Raw genomic sequence first — 15,000 nt, forward strand, 5'->3', positions numbered from 1 at the left:
TTTCCTGACGGGCGCAATAGCCGAGTGGTTAAAGCGTTGGACTGTCAAGCTGAGGGTCCCGGGTTCGAATCACGGTCACGGCGCCTGGTGGGTGAAGGTTGGAGATTTTTACTATCTCCCAGGTCAAAATATGTGCAGACCTGCTAGTGCCTGAACCCCCTTCGTGTGTATATGCAAGCAGAAGATCAAATGCGCACGTTAAAGATCCTGTAATCCATGTCAGCGTTCGGTGGGTTATGGAAACAAGAACATACCCAGCATGTACACCCCCGAAAACGGAGTATGGCTGCCTACATGGCGGGGTTAAAACGGTCATACACGTAAAAGCCCACTCGTGTGCATACGAGTGAACGTGGAAGTTGCAGCCCACGAACGCAGAAGAAGAAGAAGAAGAAGAAGAAGTTTCTTTTTCCTGTCTCTCCACTAACCACCCAGAGGCTTTCTTCTCTGTCAGAAATCCAGTCGTGGATCGTGACTGACGGTGACATTGACCCGGAGTGGGTGGAGTCCCTCAACTCTGTGCTGGACGACAACCGCCTGCTGACCATGCCATCAGGGGAGAGAATCCAGTTCGGTCCCAACGTCAACTTCCTGTTCGAGACCCACGACCTGAGCTTTGCCTCCCCTGCCACCGTGTCCCGGATGGGCATGATCTTCCTGAGGTGCTGGACTTGCTGTTTTTAGACATTTGTTCTGTTCGCTCCCCCGTCTGTTTTTCTTTCATTTCATTGTATTTCGAAATAGTTACGTATCCTGTTTGATTATCTTACTTCATTTCATGTTCATGTTTTCTGCTAAACTAGGGTTGGCTCTCGAGGCCTGACCACCGTGTTGATTGTATGCTCAGGTTTTTTTTTTTACAACGCAGATATTAAGTAAGATATTATGGAGATGGTAACATATAACACATCATTTGATCTCAGAATGAATGGAAACAGCATGGTTTTCGTCACAATGGAAAAGAAATTACATGTGATCAAAGGAAAATCATTCCCTTTTAAACGACAGGTAAATAAACATAATAAACGTAAATAAACGTGTGTGCGTGCGTGCGTGTGTGCGTGCGTGTGTGTGTGTGTGTGTGTGTGTGTGTGTGTGTGTGTGTGTGTGTGTGTGTGTGTGTGTGTGCCAGTGATGAGGACGTGGACGTGAAGGGTCTGGTGGCCATGTGGTTGCTGACTCTGCCCAAGGAGGAGCAAGACATACTGGGAGGTCTGATGGATGACTACTTCTACAAGGCTCTGGCCTTCGTCACCAAACAGGTCTGGTGTCGTGGGTGTTTCTCATTTTCTGTCTTTCGCTTCTGCCTTTATTTTTCGAGGACTGTTGGAGAGCTTCGTGGCTATGGTCTTCGTCACCAAACAGTTCTTGTGTTTCTTTGATAATTATTTATTTCACTTTCTATCTGTCAGTCTTTCTGTCTATTTTCTCAATTTCTCTTCCTGAGGGTACCGATGGTGAACTACGTATACAACGCTCTGGCATTCATTGCAAAAGAGGACTGTTTTTCTTGGGTTTCTGTCTGTCTGTTTGTCTGTTTATTTATCTATCTATCTGTCTTTGAGTTTTTGTTTTTCTTTCTGTCTTTAATTTTGAAGGACTGATGGGGGAATTTCTGGCCTTGCCTTGTGTTTCAGAACGACTGGGTGGTGGACGTGAGTCTGATGGGCGTCATCAATAACGGCCTGTCCCACCTGCGCCACATCAAGAGCAAGGCCCACTTCGCTGTCTCCCTCATCCATGGCCTGGGGGGGAACCTTCCAGAACCCTCCAGAGAGGTCTTTGCCAAGGAGGTGAACATAAGTTGTGTTTTGTTGCTGTTGTTGCACTTCTGTGTGTGTGTGTGTGTGTGTGTGTGTGTGTGTGTGTGTGTGTGTGTGTGTGTGTGTGTGTGTGTGTGTGTGGTGTGTGTGTGTGTGTGTGTGTGTGTGTGTGTGTGTGTGTGTGTGTGTGTGTGTGTGTGTGTGTGTGTGTGTGTGTGTGAATATATCAGCGTGTTTGTGTATCTGTGTGTAGGTGTTCTCGTGGACAGGAGAGCAACCCCCGGACCGAAACCGACCGCTGGATGCTTACTATGACGACACACTGGGACGACTTTTGTCCTACAACATGGAGGTCGGTCAATCACACACACACACACACACACACACACACACACACACACACACACACACACACACACACACACACACACACACACACGCACGCACGCACGCACGCACGCACGCACGCGCGCGCGCACACACACACACTCTTTCTCTCTCAAACACACACACACACACACACACACACACACACACACACACACACACACACACACACACATGCACGCACACATATACACACATACATTGGTTATAATGAATGTGCAATATGTAGGAAGAATAATGTGCAATATGCAGGATGAATGTACAATGAATATGTCTAATGCTAACGTCCATATTCTAAATATATTTCTGTTTAATAATTACGATGTAATAATTAATTGCAATGTTTTTAAAAGCGAATATGTGAAATGCTTTTATTTGAGAACATATGTTTATTACTCTTGTTTGATCAAGTTATCTGCGTGTGTGGGGTGGGGTGGGGGGGTGGGGGGGTGCGGTGCGGGTGTGTGCTGATTATCTGGTTGTGGTTTTCCGCAATTCATCTTTATTCTTATCTTATCTGTCTATTATAATCAATGTGCAGTATAGTAGGCTATGTTTATAATTATATTCAAATAATGTTTCTTAAATCTTTCTGTTTTTACATTAAGAATACTAGTTATTACCTGCAGTGTGTGGATGTATGTATGTATGAAACGATGTATGTGATATTTTTTACATTTGTATCTTCGTAATATTTGTTGGGGCTGTTGTTGGCTTTTACAGTTATGGTCCCCATGTTGTTTACTTGTCTATGTTGTGATAATGCACCTGACCAAATTTCTCCAGGTGGAGATAATAAAGTTATTCTTATCTTATCTTATCTTATCTTATCTTACACTCACACCCACACTTTCTCACACCCGCACACGCACGCACCCACCCTCCCCCACACACACCACACACACCTAGACACGTGCACAAATGAACGTGCGTTAATATAAGAAGACTGGTATCGACTTACATGTATTGTACACGAGTTTATATTTCATACTTTCTTGATAGATTTTTAGAAATGTTTAATCACATGTATTCCTTGTTTGATACGGCAAAAAATGTCGGTCTCTTTCGCAACGAACGTGAAATATTTTAGGGACACATTGGTATGTGGGTTTGTCAGTGGTAGTTTAAATTCCTCGTTTTGCTGATTCCGAGTATGTTTTGTTAATGTTGGTGTACACTTTATCTTTTGCCGATTCCAAGAACGCGTTCGTGATGTTGGTTTATATAATTTCTCTATCCCCGATTCCCAGAAAGCTTTATATATGCTGGTTCATGATTTTCGCTATTGCCGATTCCCAGAAAGCTTTAATAATGCTGGTTCATGATTTTCGCTATTGCCGATTCCCAGAACGCAGAAGTGCTGACGATGGATCACTTCACGTCCGCCTCCTCCCTGCCTGTGGTGAGAACGAGTGACGTACAGCGCTGTCTGGACTACTTCTCACCCTGGCTCCAGCCCGACAACATGCACCCCTTCGTTATCGTGGGCCCTGAGGGGTGCGGCAAGGGGTAAGGGGGGTGTTTTTATCGTTCTATCCTCTTGTGCTCCCCCACCCTCAACCCCCATCCCAGCCCCTCACCGCTTTGCAAAAAATGTTTTTTGGTACCCGGAAAAGAAGAGGAAGGAGGATGAGAAGGAAAAGAAGAAAACAGCAGTAGTAATAGTAGTAGCTGTGGTAGTAGTAGTAGTAGTAGTAGTGGTAGTAGTGGTAGTAGAAGAAGAAGAAGAAGCAGCAAATTAATCTGAAAACAATATTAAAGTCACAAATCGTAAAGAGAAATGTAGACAGAGAGAAAGCTGCCAGAATGTTTGATTCTTTGTATTTGTAACCATTTTTATATCTCGTATATAGATCGTTTTGTTTTGTAGATCTAAAGAAAGCCTTTGACTCTGTTCAACGAGGACCCCTGATGGAAATATTGAAAAAATAATGGGTTGTCTGGGAAATTTATGAATGCTATCCTTGCCATTTACAAGTCTGTGGCGTCTTGTGTGAGAGTGGGCAATGCACTAACATATTTTTTTGACTGTTCTGTTGGAGTGCGCAAGGCTGCATTCTTAGCCCAGTATTATTTTCAATATTCATAAATGACATTGCAACTGCCTTAGAAGCCAATGGTGTTCCTGGCATCCAACTGCTTCTTGTTGTTGTTTGCGGATGACATAGTTCTCGTTTCAGATACACCACGAGGTCTTCAGAATCAACTTGATATTCTTAACAGTGCATGTAAAGGCCTACATTTGAACATTAACAAAGATAATGGTTTTTAGAAAGGGAGGTTTTTTGAGTGGACATGAGAAATGGAATCTTGATGGAAATGATCTAGAAGTTGTAAATGAGTACAACTATTTGGGTTTTATCTTCTCTACAAAAATGAGTGTTTGCAAAGGGGTAGATGCATTGGCCGTAAAAGACAAACGAGCTTGTTTCGATTGTGTTAAGTATGTAAGTTAGTTAAATGAAATGACTAACGCATGTTTCTTTAGAATTTTTGATACCAAAATTCAGCCTGTTCTGTTGTATGCTTCAGAAGTATGGGGGTTACAAAGAATGAAAAATATTGAGAAAGTCCACACACTTGCAGTCAAAAGATATCTTAATGCACCACTGAAAACACCAAATAAGTTTGTGTATGGAGAGACAGGTCACTACCCATTATATGTCAACAGTGTAATCAGATGTATCAGATACTGGTTAAGAGTAATAAAAATGGACAGCAGACGTCTCCCCAAACAGGCATATATAATGCTAGTTGCTCTAGACAGCAATGGCAAAAAGTATTGGGTCTCTCGCATAAAAGATACACTCTTTAGCCTAGGGTTTAGATACGTCTGGCTGCAGCAAGGGGTTGGGTGCGAAAAACCGTTTATTTCCTTGCTTAAACAACGTCTAACAGATATTTACCTACAAGAATGGGAAAGCTCTGTAATGCAGAAAAAATATGTATAATTATTATAGAACATTTAAATTTACATTTGAAAATGAAAGATATTTTGATTTTGTGGACAGACAATGCTTCAGAGACTGTATTGTCAAATTACGCTCGGGTCTATTACCTTTTAAGAAGCTACTTTCAAATCATTTTTCAACAATAATCAGGATAAACTTTGCAGCTTATGTGCAGTCATGGAAGATGAGGAACATGTAATTTGTGTTTGTCCTTTGTATTCCAAAATTAGAGATAAATACCTATTGTAGCATACAATATCTACCGCAATTGCTAAAATGTGACAGCATGCTTAAAACTAGGAACCTAGGAATTTATATCTTTTATGCATTGAAAAATCGAAACAATTTCGTAGGTAATATGGATAATTAATGCTCTCTGTACTGGCTGTCAGTTGTGAAAATAACTGAAAATCTGTAGGTTTAGGAAATTCCACTTTCTTGCATGCATGGCTCGTTCGTGTTTTCGTTTTTCCTTGATATGCATTCTACATTGTTCGTTTTGTTTCTGTGGGCCGGAGGCCTATGGAATGAAAATTTTGTTCTTGTTCTTGTATATAGATCGTTCAAGTTTACTTCCTGTCAGAGTAAATTGTGAAATTTTGTCCAAAACAAACCCGTGCCCACTGGTGTAGATGCATTACGAAAAAAAAAAATCCTAACCAAAAAAAGTCAGCTCTAATCTGTTGTGTAGAATGTGCGTTGGGTTACGCTGCTGGTCAGGCATCTGCTTGGCAGATGTGGTGTAGCGTATATGGATTTGTCCGAACACAGTGACGCCTCCTTGAGCTACTGAAACTGAAACTGAAACTGTAGAATGAAAGTTCAGAGGTTTTTCTCACATACCTTCCCCGATTTCATCAATGATGATGATGATGATGAATTTTCTTTAATGTCCCACACATACTGGTGATTGTAAACAATTTGTCAGAGTATCGATTTTTACATTAATTTTGAGCGTTATCGTTTAGGAGAGGAACGAATGGTGAGTTGGGGAGGAAACTGAGGAGATGGAGGGTGGAATTTGAAATTAGTATTTAAGTACAGTTGCAGAAAACAACTGAATTTCATAAATAACATACTCTCCTCGGGCGAATAATTGAACAAAATTTCGCAGGCTCCTGCTCCACCACAGCTTTGACCAGCTGCGGTCAGTGCAAGTGGCCATGGTGCACTGCAGCGCCCAGACAGGCCCGGACCACGTACTCCAGAAGCTGAACCAGACCTGCATGGTCCTCAACACCAACACGGGCCGCGCCCTCAAGCCCAAGGATTCGGACCGCCTGATCCTCTACATGAAGGACATCAACCTGCCCAAACCTGACCGCTACGGGACCTGCATGCTGGTGTCGTTCCTGCAGACGGTGGGTGTTGGTCTTCTTCTTCTCCATGTGGTGGTTGTTTTTGTGGTGATTGTGTTAACTGATAAAGATTTTTTTTTTTTTTTAAAGTTTGTCTGATTGTGTTGTAAGAAGTCTGAGCTTTGTTTGGATGACTAATTTCTCTTATATATATATATATATATATATATATATATATATATATATATATATATATATATATATACAGAGAGAGAGAGAGAGAGAGAGAGAGAGAGAGAGAGAGAGAGAGAGAGATATGACCACATGAACAAAGCTGGCCACACGTGCTGAACACACATTTGTGACCTCCCTTGCATTGTTGTCTAATCTCCTGGCTTGAGGCGCAGAGAAAGTATCATTGGAAGTGTACCGTCAGTTACCTTGATTCCTCCCCCCCCCCCTTCCCCTTTTTTTCACAACATATTTTTTTTACTTCTTTTCTTTACTTCATACTCCACGGGCAGCTTTGGGGTGCTACTGGACTAGCATGTTTGGGGCATATCTGTTATGCATGTGTGGGTGTATGTGTGAATGTGTGTCTTCATAGTTTACATTTATTTGCTTATTTATCATCATTGTTGTCTTATTTATCTATTTATTTATTTATTATTTATTATTATTTTTTTTTATTATTATTATCATTACTACTAGCTTTTTTATATATCATAAATATTATTTATTTATTTATTTATGTAAGCTTATCTATTATTTATTCACCTTTTTTTATTCTCAAGGCCTGACTAAGCGCGTTGGGTTACGCTGCTGGTCAGGCATCTGCTTGGCAGATGTGGTGTAGCGTATATGGATTTGTCCGAACGCAGTGACGCCTCCTTGAGCTACTGAAACTGAAACTGAAACTGCTACTGGACTGTGACGTTTCCCCGCTTTGATTTAGAATTCCATTACACTGTGATTAGTGTCTCTGGGACACTTTCCAATGGGGGGGACAACCATTGCCGTAATATTGAGGAATCTTCAGGAGACGAAACTGTAGGCATACAATTGGCTCTCACTCTCAGAAAGAATTGAAATGGCCTGTCCAAGATTTTCTCACTCCATTCATTTCTTTCTTTCTCGTATTTAATCTTTTCAAAGTTATTTGTTCAGTTGGTATGAGCACTTTTTTTCCATTATAAAGTTTTAATATACATATATCGTTTCTCGATCAAAAAAAAAAAAAAAGGGCTGATGTAAATGTGTAGTTTTCGGATTGATTGTTTGATTTGTCGTTTCCTTTGCTAGATGATTGACCGAAATAACTCATGTGGATGGATATTTGTGGCTGTCAGTTTACATATGCCCGTGTGCATGTGTATGTGTGTGTGTGTGTGGGGGGGGGATTCCTTTCTTGCATATGCAAGACTTTTTTTTTTTTTTTTCATTGACAGATTGTGTTGTTTAACGGGCTCTACAACACCATCCTGGGATGGAAGGGGCTGGGGGAGGGTTCAGGGTTTCTCTGTCTCTCTGTCTCTGTAACTCTCTCTCTCTCTCTCTCTCTCTAATTGCATACGGCGAATTAGGACGTTATCCACTGTATATGAATAGTGCAACAAGGTGTATCAAGTACTGGTTACGGTTGCTGAATATGAATGTGCAACGATTACCCAGACAGACATATTTGATGTTGTTTAACTTAGACGAAAGGGGAAAAAATGCTGGGTGTCTTTAGTAAAAAATACTTTATTTAGACTTGGGTTTGGATATGTCTGGTTGCAACAAGGCGTTGGTTGTGAGCAAACATTTTTGTCATTATTTAAGCAAAGAATGAAAGATATATTTATGCAGGAGTGGGACGAGTCAGTAATGTCTAAAGATATATATCATAACTACAGACTGTTTAAAACTGGTTTTCATTGTGAGCAATATTTTGAATATGTGGATAAAAAGTGTTTTAGGGACTGTTTAGTAAAATTACGGCTTGGTTTGCTCCCAATAAATGGATCATTTTTTAGAAGAACATTCAAATGTAATTCAAATTACGCATGTAAACGTTGTAATGTAATCGAAGATGAAAAGCATTTTATAAACAATTGTGTCCTTTACAATGACCTGCGGCAAAAACATCTGAACTCTGAAGGTCAATCGTATGTTCACTTGATGAAGAATGGTTCTGTTTACAATATTCGTAAACTATGCGTTTATATATTTAATGCCCTGAAGATACGACAGGAATTATGTGACAACAATGATGAAAGTTAGAATTAATTTGAAATGCACGAGAAGCACTTTTGTTCTACAGGTTAAGTTAGTACGTATTTTACATTTTGTTGTGGTTGAGTGATCACCATATTGTGTACTTTTGACCTCTTTCTAGGGGCCGGAGGTCTGGAGATTAAAGTTTTGTTCTTGTTCTTGTTCTCTCTCTCTCTCTCTCTCTCTCTCTCTCTCTCTCTCTCTCTCTCTCTGTGTGTGTGTGTGTGTGTGTGTGTGTGTGTGTGCCTGTCTGTCTGTGTCTGTGTCTGTGCCTTCCCACGTGTTGATTTGACCTGCACGTGCATCGTGTCTCTGGACGACAGATGGTGCTGTACAACGGGTTCTACGACGAGAACATGGAGTGGGTGGGGCTGGAGGGGGTGCAGCTGGTGGCCAGCATGAACGCGAGCAGCGGGCTGGGCAGACACAAGCTGACCTCTCGATTCACCTCCATCGTCCGCATCTGTAACGTGGGGTAGGTATGTGTGTGGGCTGTCTTTGTGGCTGTTTGTCTCTCTGTCCGCCTGTCTCTCTGACTGTCTGTCGATCTGTCCGTCTGTTTGTTTTGCAAGGGTCATGGGTTCTTTTTGGTATGAATGAATTGTAGTTGTCCTGAAGACGAGTAAAAAAAAGAAGGCAGAAAGAAAGAAAAGGCACAACTAAAACTCGTCGTTATCAAATATTTCTACTTAACTATATTAACTACCGACATTGCTGATAAAAGTAGCTACCGGTTCCTACAGTGCTGACAAGTCAACAGACAAGATTCATTAGATTCATTTGTGTATTCAGCAGGAAAAATAAATAAACAGTCCGACAGATAATTTCAAGTGACATCGCTCGTTTCTACGTTGACAAGAAGGAAAGTGATACCAGAAGGTTTAGTTGCTTGATGTGTGTGTTTCTTTGGTCGATAACGTCGGGTGCGTATGCCACTTAAAAGTCAAAGTTTTAAGCAGGCAGGTAGGCAAGCAGACAGACAGACAGACAGATCTACACATATTCAACCCGTCTTTTCCAAAGACAACAGAAAGAAAAACAACGCCACCCAAATCATACCAATACGCACACCATACCTACCTGGCTATGCTCACTCCATCTCTCCAACAACAGAAAAAAAGAAAAAAAATCATGCATACTAATATACACACACCGAAACTCTTTTCAACAATAACAACAACAACAACAACTATAAAAAGCAATACCAAAAATCACGCATAACCAGATATACTAACAAATCTCCCTAGCTGCGCTCAGTCCATCGTTCCAACAACAACAAAATGCAACCAAAATCACGTATAATTATAAGCCTACCAAAACATCCATCACTGTGCACAATCTATCTTCCCGATAAAAATCGAAAAAAGCAAAACAATACCCAAATCACGCTTACCCATGCCCAAACTCCCTCACAATACTCAATCCATCTTTCCTCTTTCCTCGTGAAATAAAAAAAAATCGTTTCATTTTGTTTCCAAAAAACAACACAGAAAAAACACACACACCCCCCCCCCCCACAACGACCCAAAACCATGTATACCCATACACGCTTCTAAAACTCCCTTGCTGACACACACATACACGGTTACGTGGCAGGTACCCGGGCAAGGAGCAGCTGCAGTGTATCTACGGGGCCTACCTGAAGCCCATCCTGCACCATCAGCTGGAGCAGCACCCCGTGTGGGGGTCCTTGGGCAAGATCCAGACCCTGGCCGCCAACATGGTGCAGTTCTATGAACAGGTGGGGGGATGCGTGCGCCACAGAGACAGACACACAGACAGACAGACACACACACACACACACACAATCACACACACACACACACACACACACACACACACACACACACACGCACGCACGCACTCACCTGGGCAAGATCCAGACCCTGGCCGCCAACAACATGGTACAACTCTATGAGCAGGTGTGGGGAATAAGGATCACAACTTGGAGACAATGGTGCTTATGCTACCGATTCAGCGGGCACATAGGTAAATAAAAGGTACTCTGGAACAAACCAGGAAACTTCCTCCAAAAGAAAGGGCCGGGCTTGTCCTTTTACCGATCATTTGACATGTGCACACAGCAATGACAGAATAAATGTGGAAACACAAAACACAAAAGGTGGGTAGATACGTACACCACAGGGACACACACATACACGCGCACACACACACACACACACACACACACACACACACACACACACACACACACACACACAGACAGAAAGTCATTCGGATGAGACGATAAACCGAGGTCCCGTGTGCAGCATGCACTTAGCGCACGTAAAAGAACCCACGGCAACAAAAGGGTTGTTCCTGCCAAAATTCTGTAGAAAAATCCACATCAAAAGGAAAAACAAATAAAACTGCATGCAGGAAAAAAAAAAGAAAAAAAAAAAAAGGTGGCGCTGTAGTGTAGCGACGCGCTCTCCCTGGGGAGAGCAGCCCGAATTTCACACAGAGAAATCTGTTGTGATAAAAAGAAATACAAATATAAATACAAAGACACACCCTAACCCCCCCTCAGCCCCCCCCCTCCACACACACACCTTCTCAAACCTTAATCCATAGTGTGCACTCCATTCCACCTGTCAACGCCCCACAGCTGCGGTCCACCTTCAGTGTGGACGACTACAGCCACTACCTGTTCACGCCCCGGGACCTCACCCAGTGGGTCATGAGCTTCCTCCGCTACGACCTCACCGCCGGCGCCAGCGAGAGCTCCAGCGACACGGTGCTGGAGATCATGGTCTACGAGGCGCGGCGACTGTTCCGAGACCGCATCGTCGGTGCCGACGCCCAGGCCAAGTTCGACAGCTTGCTGATGGGAATCGTGAAGGCTGACTGGTCAGCCAAGATCTTTGAAGAGGAGGATGGTGAGTGAGCTGGTGTTGGTGGTGTATTGTAACGTGACGGCGTAATGATGTCCAAAATAGTCCCCCCCCCCTCTCCCCCTCTTTCCGTAAGTCCCCCCATCCCCCGGAGGACGTTTCAATTACCTGGAAAGATCAGCTGGGAACCATTGATGATGCTGAAACATCCCTCGGGGGTACATTCTGGTACATTCTCCGCTCCCCACACACCCCTCCTTATTCTGTCACTGACTCTTTCTCACTCCCTTTAATTTGTTTTTCATGTTCCGGGCGTGCACTTGCGTTTATGCATGTGTGTGGGTGGGTGGGGGCGGGGCCGGGGGTGAGGATGAGAGCAGAATCAAAATAGGAGCAGAAGGAGGTATAAGGAAATGGATAATTATAGGTGGAAGGTTTTAATAAGGAAATAGATAATTATAGGTGGAAGGTTTTAATAAGGAAATAGATAATTATAGGTGGAAGTTTTTAATATATATATATATATATATATATATATATATATATATATATATATATAGAGAGAGAGAGAGAGAGAGAGAGAGAGAGAGAGAGAGAGAGAGAGAGAGAGAGAGAGAGAGAGAGAGATTTCTAACCAATTAGTACATTCTGTTAAGGGGTATAACACTGCTGGATTTTAGATATTATGAAGGAAAATGAACTGTCACGTGTCTGTTCTAAAATAATGCGTCTGGAGTTGTACTCCGTCTGGGTAAGGGTTCAAGCCTTTCAAATGTCGCCTGTTGGTCAGTTGATGACTCCGAAACTACTTTCAGCTGAGCCTTGGACTACCGGTACGTCATGAATTTCCCGGTGCTCTGTGTGAATGTTTGCAGCCTTTGAGTTTCACCCGATTGATAGCTTTTCTTTTTTTTTAATTATTATTATCTTGTCTCGCAACTCATCATAAGCGTTACACTCAAACAAGAAGTGTTTCTCATCTTCAATTTGTGAACCTGTACAATACACCAGAGAGAGAGAGAGAGAGAGAGAGAGAGAGAGAGAGAGAGAGAGAGAGAGAGCCCATCCCACATGCTGTCAAAATACTGAAGAATGATATGCAATTTTTAACCCAGTGTTCGGTTGTGTGTGTGTGTGTGTGTGTGTGTGTGTGTGTGTGTGTGTGTGTGTGTGTGTGTGTGTGCCCGTGTGTCTGTGTGTCTGTGGTAAACTTTAACATTGACATTTTCTCTGCAAATACTTGGTCAGTTGACACCAAATTAGGCATAAAAATAGGAAAATTCAGTTCTTTCCAGTCATCTTGTTTAAAACAATATTGCACATCTGGGATGGGAACAAAAAAATAGAATAAAAAAGAAGCCTAATTATATGCAAACTGCATTTACTGTTATATTTTTTGTATTCTCTAAACTTGGCACTTTGACTTCTTATTCTGACACAACAACAAGAGGAGTCATTATCATCATTTTTTGTTCAAACAGGAACTTCTTTTGCTAAACATGGAATTTTTATTTATTTTGCAAACGTTTTGGTGCAGAGTGTAATAAAGGGAAATTACTCTGTAATTAATGCTAGGGGACTTAATTTATCACAAGTGAGTCTTGAAGGCCTTGCCTCTCTTGTTTTTATTGTTATCTTGTGCAGTCATTTGACCTTTGCAATGACTGATCAGACAGTTTAATGTGTTCAATCAAACAAACATGAGTCCAGTAATCAACATCGTAACATCTAACAGACAGACATTAATATGCCGAACAAGTCCTTGTCTTTTTTTTTTTTGAGCTTCTGTAATAAATTTGGCAATCGATCTAATTATAATTTCATCCTCATACGATAAAACAGAAACAATGTTGTGCATTTCGGCTATAATACATAGAGAGAGAGAAAGAGAGAGAGAGAGAGAGAGAGAGAGAGAACCCATCCCACATGCTATCAAAATACTGAAGAATGATTTACCTGGGTCTGATCCCGACGAAGATCGCCGTGACACTTTTGTTCATTTATTTGTATAATAGTTCCGTGCAATTTTTGTCTCACTTGTGTAAACAAAGTGAGTCTATGTATTAACCCGGTGTTCGGTTGTCTCTGTGTGTGTGTGTGTGTGTGTGTGTGTGTGCCCGTGGTAAACTTTAACATTGACATTTTCTCTGCAAATAATTTGTCAGTTGACACCAAATTAGGCATAAAAATAGGAAAAAATCAGTTCTTCCCAGTCATCTTGTTTAAAACAATATTGCACCTCTAGGATGGGCACAAAAAATAAAAAAGAAGCCTAATTATATGCAAACTGCATTTACTGTTATATTTTTTGTATTCTCTAAACTTGGGACTTTGACCTCTTATGACACAACAACAAGAAGAGTCATTATTATCATTTTTTGTTCAAACTGAAACTTCTTTTGCTAAGCATGGAATTTTTATTTATTTTGCAAACGTTTTGGTGCAGATAGTAAAAAAGGGAAATTACTCTGTAATTAATGCTAGGGGACTTATTTATCACAAGTGAGTCTTGAAGGCCTTGCCTCTCTTGTTTTTATTATCATCTTGTGTCGTCATTTGACCTTTGCAATGACTGATCAGACAGTTTAATGTGTTCAATCAAACAAACATGAGTCCAGTAATTAACATCGTAACATCTAACAGACAGACATTAACATGCCGAACAAGTCCTTGTCTTTTTTTTTTTTTTTTTGCGCTTCTGTAATAAATTTGGCAATCGATCTAATTATAATTTCATCCTCATACGATAAAACAGAAACAATGTTGTGCATTTCGGCTATACTACTTAGAAAAAATTACATTTTTCTCGCAACTCATCATAAGCGTTACACTCAAACAAAAAGTGTTTATCATCTTCAATTTGTGAACCTGTACAATACACCAGAGAGAGAGAGAGAGAGAGAGAGAGAGAGAGAGCCCATCCCACATGCTATCAAAATACTGAAGAATGATTTACCTGGGTCTGATCCCGACGAAGATCGCCGTGACACTTTTGTTCATTTATTTGTATAATAGTTCCGTGCAATTTTTGACTCACTTGTGTGAACAAAGTGAGTCTATGTTTTAACCCGGTGTTCGGTTGTCTCTGTGTGTGTGTGTGTGTGTGTGTGTGTGTCCGTGGTAAACTTTAACATTGACATTTTCTCTGCAAATGCTTTGTCAGTTGACACCAAATTTGGCATAAAAATAGGAAAAACTTCAGTTCTTTCCAGTCATCTTGTTTAAAACAATATTGTACCTCTGGGATGGGCACACAAAAAAATAATAAAAAAGAAGCCTAATTATATGCAAACTGCATTTACTGTTATATTTATATTTTTTATATTCTCTAAACTTGACACTTTGACCTCTTATTCTGACACAACAACAAGAGGAGCCATTATTATCATTTTATGTTCAAACAGGAACTTCTTTTGCTAAGCATGGAATTTTTATTTATTTTTTCAAACGTTTTGGTGCAGATAGTAAAAAAGGGAAATTACTCTGTAATTAATGCTAGGGGACTTAATTT

At 41.1% G+C, this 15,000-nt stretch overlaps 1 protein-coding gene across 1 annotated transcript in view; it reads left to right on the top strand.

The window, feature by feature from the left end:
- Positions 1 to 15,000, top strand: part of LOC143284088 (cytoplasmic dynein 2 heavy chain 1-like) — a 157,573-nt gene that overhangs the window by 73,626 nt on the left and 68,947 nt on the right. The window contains 9 exon segments of the mRNA XM_076590729.1: positions 455 to 662; positions 1,133 to 1,262; positions 1,638 to 1,793; positions 2,017 to 2,115; positions 3,499 to 3,659; positions 6,216 to 6,462; positions 8,979 to 9,130; positions 10,252 to 10,396; positions 11,264 to 11,534. Coding sequence (XP_076446844.1) covers positions 455 to 662; positions 1,133 to 1,262; positions 1,638 to 1,793; positions 2,017 to 2,115; positions 3,499 to 3,659; positions 6,216 to 6,462; positions 8,979 to 9,130; positions 10,252 to 10,396; positions 11,264 to 11,534 — 1,569 coding nt within the window.

Source organism: Babylonia areolata, chromosome 7 (assembly GCF_041734735.1).
Source record: "Babylonia areolata isolate BAREFJ2019XMU chromosome 7, ASM4173473v1, whole genome shotgun sequence".
Lineage (NCBI taxonomy): Eukaryota > Metazoa > Mollusca > Gastropoda > Neogastropoda > Buccinidae > Babylonia > Babylonia areolata.